General features: G+C 51.9%; 1 protein-coding gene across 1 annotated transcript in view; it reads left to right on the forward strand.

Moving 5' to 3' along the window:
• Positions 1-45: 45 nt before the first annotated feature.
• Positions 46-1,547, forward strand: part of WDR46 (WD repeat domain 46) — a gene marked incomplete at both ends in the record, with an annotated part of 8,061 nt that continues 6,559 nt past the window's right edge. Inside the window, 1 exon segment of the mRNA XM_057388902.1 lies at positions 46-215. Within this exon segment, the coding sequence (XP_057244885.1) occupies positions 46-215 (170 nt within the window).

Raw genomic sequence — 1,547 nt, forward strand, 5'->3', positions numbered from 1 at the left:
CCAGTCCATCCCAGTCCATTCCCAGTCCCTCCCAGTCCATCCCAGTCCCTCCCAGTGCTCCCAGTTCACCCAGTTTCCGCAGGTTCCTGTTACTGGGCGGTTCCCGGGGTCACGTGACCGCCATGGATTGGAGCTCTCGGCGCCTCCTGAGCGAGTTCAACGTGATGGAACCAGTGCGGGACCTCTGGTGGGAACTGGGACAAACTGGGACGGACTGGGATAAACTGGGACAAACTGGGAATGGACTGGGAGCGAAATCGGGGAAAAAAATGGGAAAAAATGGAGTTTTTGGGGTCAAAATCGACGGGAAAATGGAGATTTGGGGATACTGGGATGGACTGGGAATGGACTGGGAGGGACTGGGAATGGACTGGGACAAACTGGGAGAGGCCGGGACAAACTGGGAGGGACTGGGAGTGAAATCGGGGGAAAAAACGAGGATTTTGGGATCAAAATCGATGGGAAAATGGAGATTTGGGGATACTGGGATGGACTGGGATAAACTGGGATGGACTGGGACAAAGTGGGATAAACTGGGAGGGACTGGGAGCGAAATCGGGGAAAAAAATGGGGAAAAAACAGGAAAAAAATGGAGTTTTTGGGGTCAAAATCGATGGGAAAATGGGGTTTGGGGATACTGGGAGGGACTGGGGAGGGACTGGGACAAACTGGGAGGGACTGGGAATGGACTGGGAGGGATTGGGATGGACTGGGATGGACTGGGAGCGAAATTAGGGGAAAAAAATGGGAAAAAACGGGAAAAAATGGAGTTTTTGGGGTGACAGTCGATGGGAAAATGGTGGAAAATGGGGATTTGGGATACTGGGATGGACTGGGATAAACTGGGAGGGACTGGGAGGAAAATTGGGAGGAAAAATGGGGAAAATATGGGGAAAAAATTGAGGTTTTGGGGTGAAAATCGATTGGAAAATGGGGATTTGGGGATACTGGGATGGACTGGGACGGACTGGGAGGGACTGGGAGGAACTGGGAGTGAAATCAGGGGAAAAAATGGAGGTTTTGGGGTCAACATCGATGGGAAAGTGGTGGAAAATGGGGCTTTGGGGATACTGGGGTGGACTGGGATAAACTGGGAATGGACTGGGAGGGACTGGGATAAACTGGGAGGGACTGGGATGGACTGGGAGTGAAATTGGGGCAAAAAACTGAGTTTTTGGGGTCAAAATCGCTGGGAAAATGGAGATTTGGGGATACTGGGAGGGACTGGGAATGGACTGGGATGGACTGGGAGCAAAATCGGGGCGAAAAACGGGAAAAAATAGGGGAGCAAATGGGGTTTGGGGATACTGGGATGGACTGGGAGGGACTGGGATGGATTGGGATAAACTGGGAGGGACTGGGAGCGAAATCGGGGAAAAAACTGAGTTTTTGGGGTGAAAATCGATGGGAAAATGGTGGAAAATGGGGATTTGGGATACTGGGATGGACTGGGAGGGACTGGGACAAACTGGGAGAGGCCGGTACAAACTGGGAGGGACTGGGAGTGAAATCGGGGGAAAAAACGGGGATTTTGGGATCAAAATCGA

This window comes from Malurus melanocephalus, unplaced genomic scaffold, assembly GCF_030028575.1.
Source record: "Malurus melanocephalus ecotype Western Australia unplaced genomic scaffold, MMel_1.1 scaffold_2776, whole genome shotgun sequence".
In the NCBI taxonomy this organism is placed as follows: domain Eukaryota; kingdom Metazoa; phylum Chordata; class Aves; order Passeriformes; family Maluridae; genus Malurus; species Malurus melanocephalus.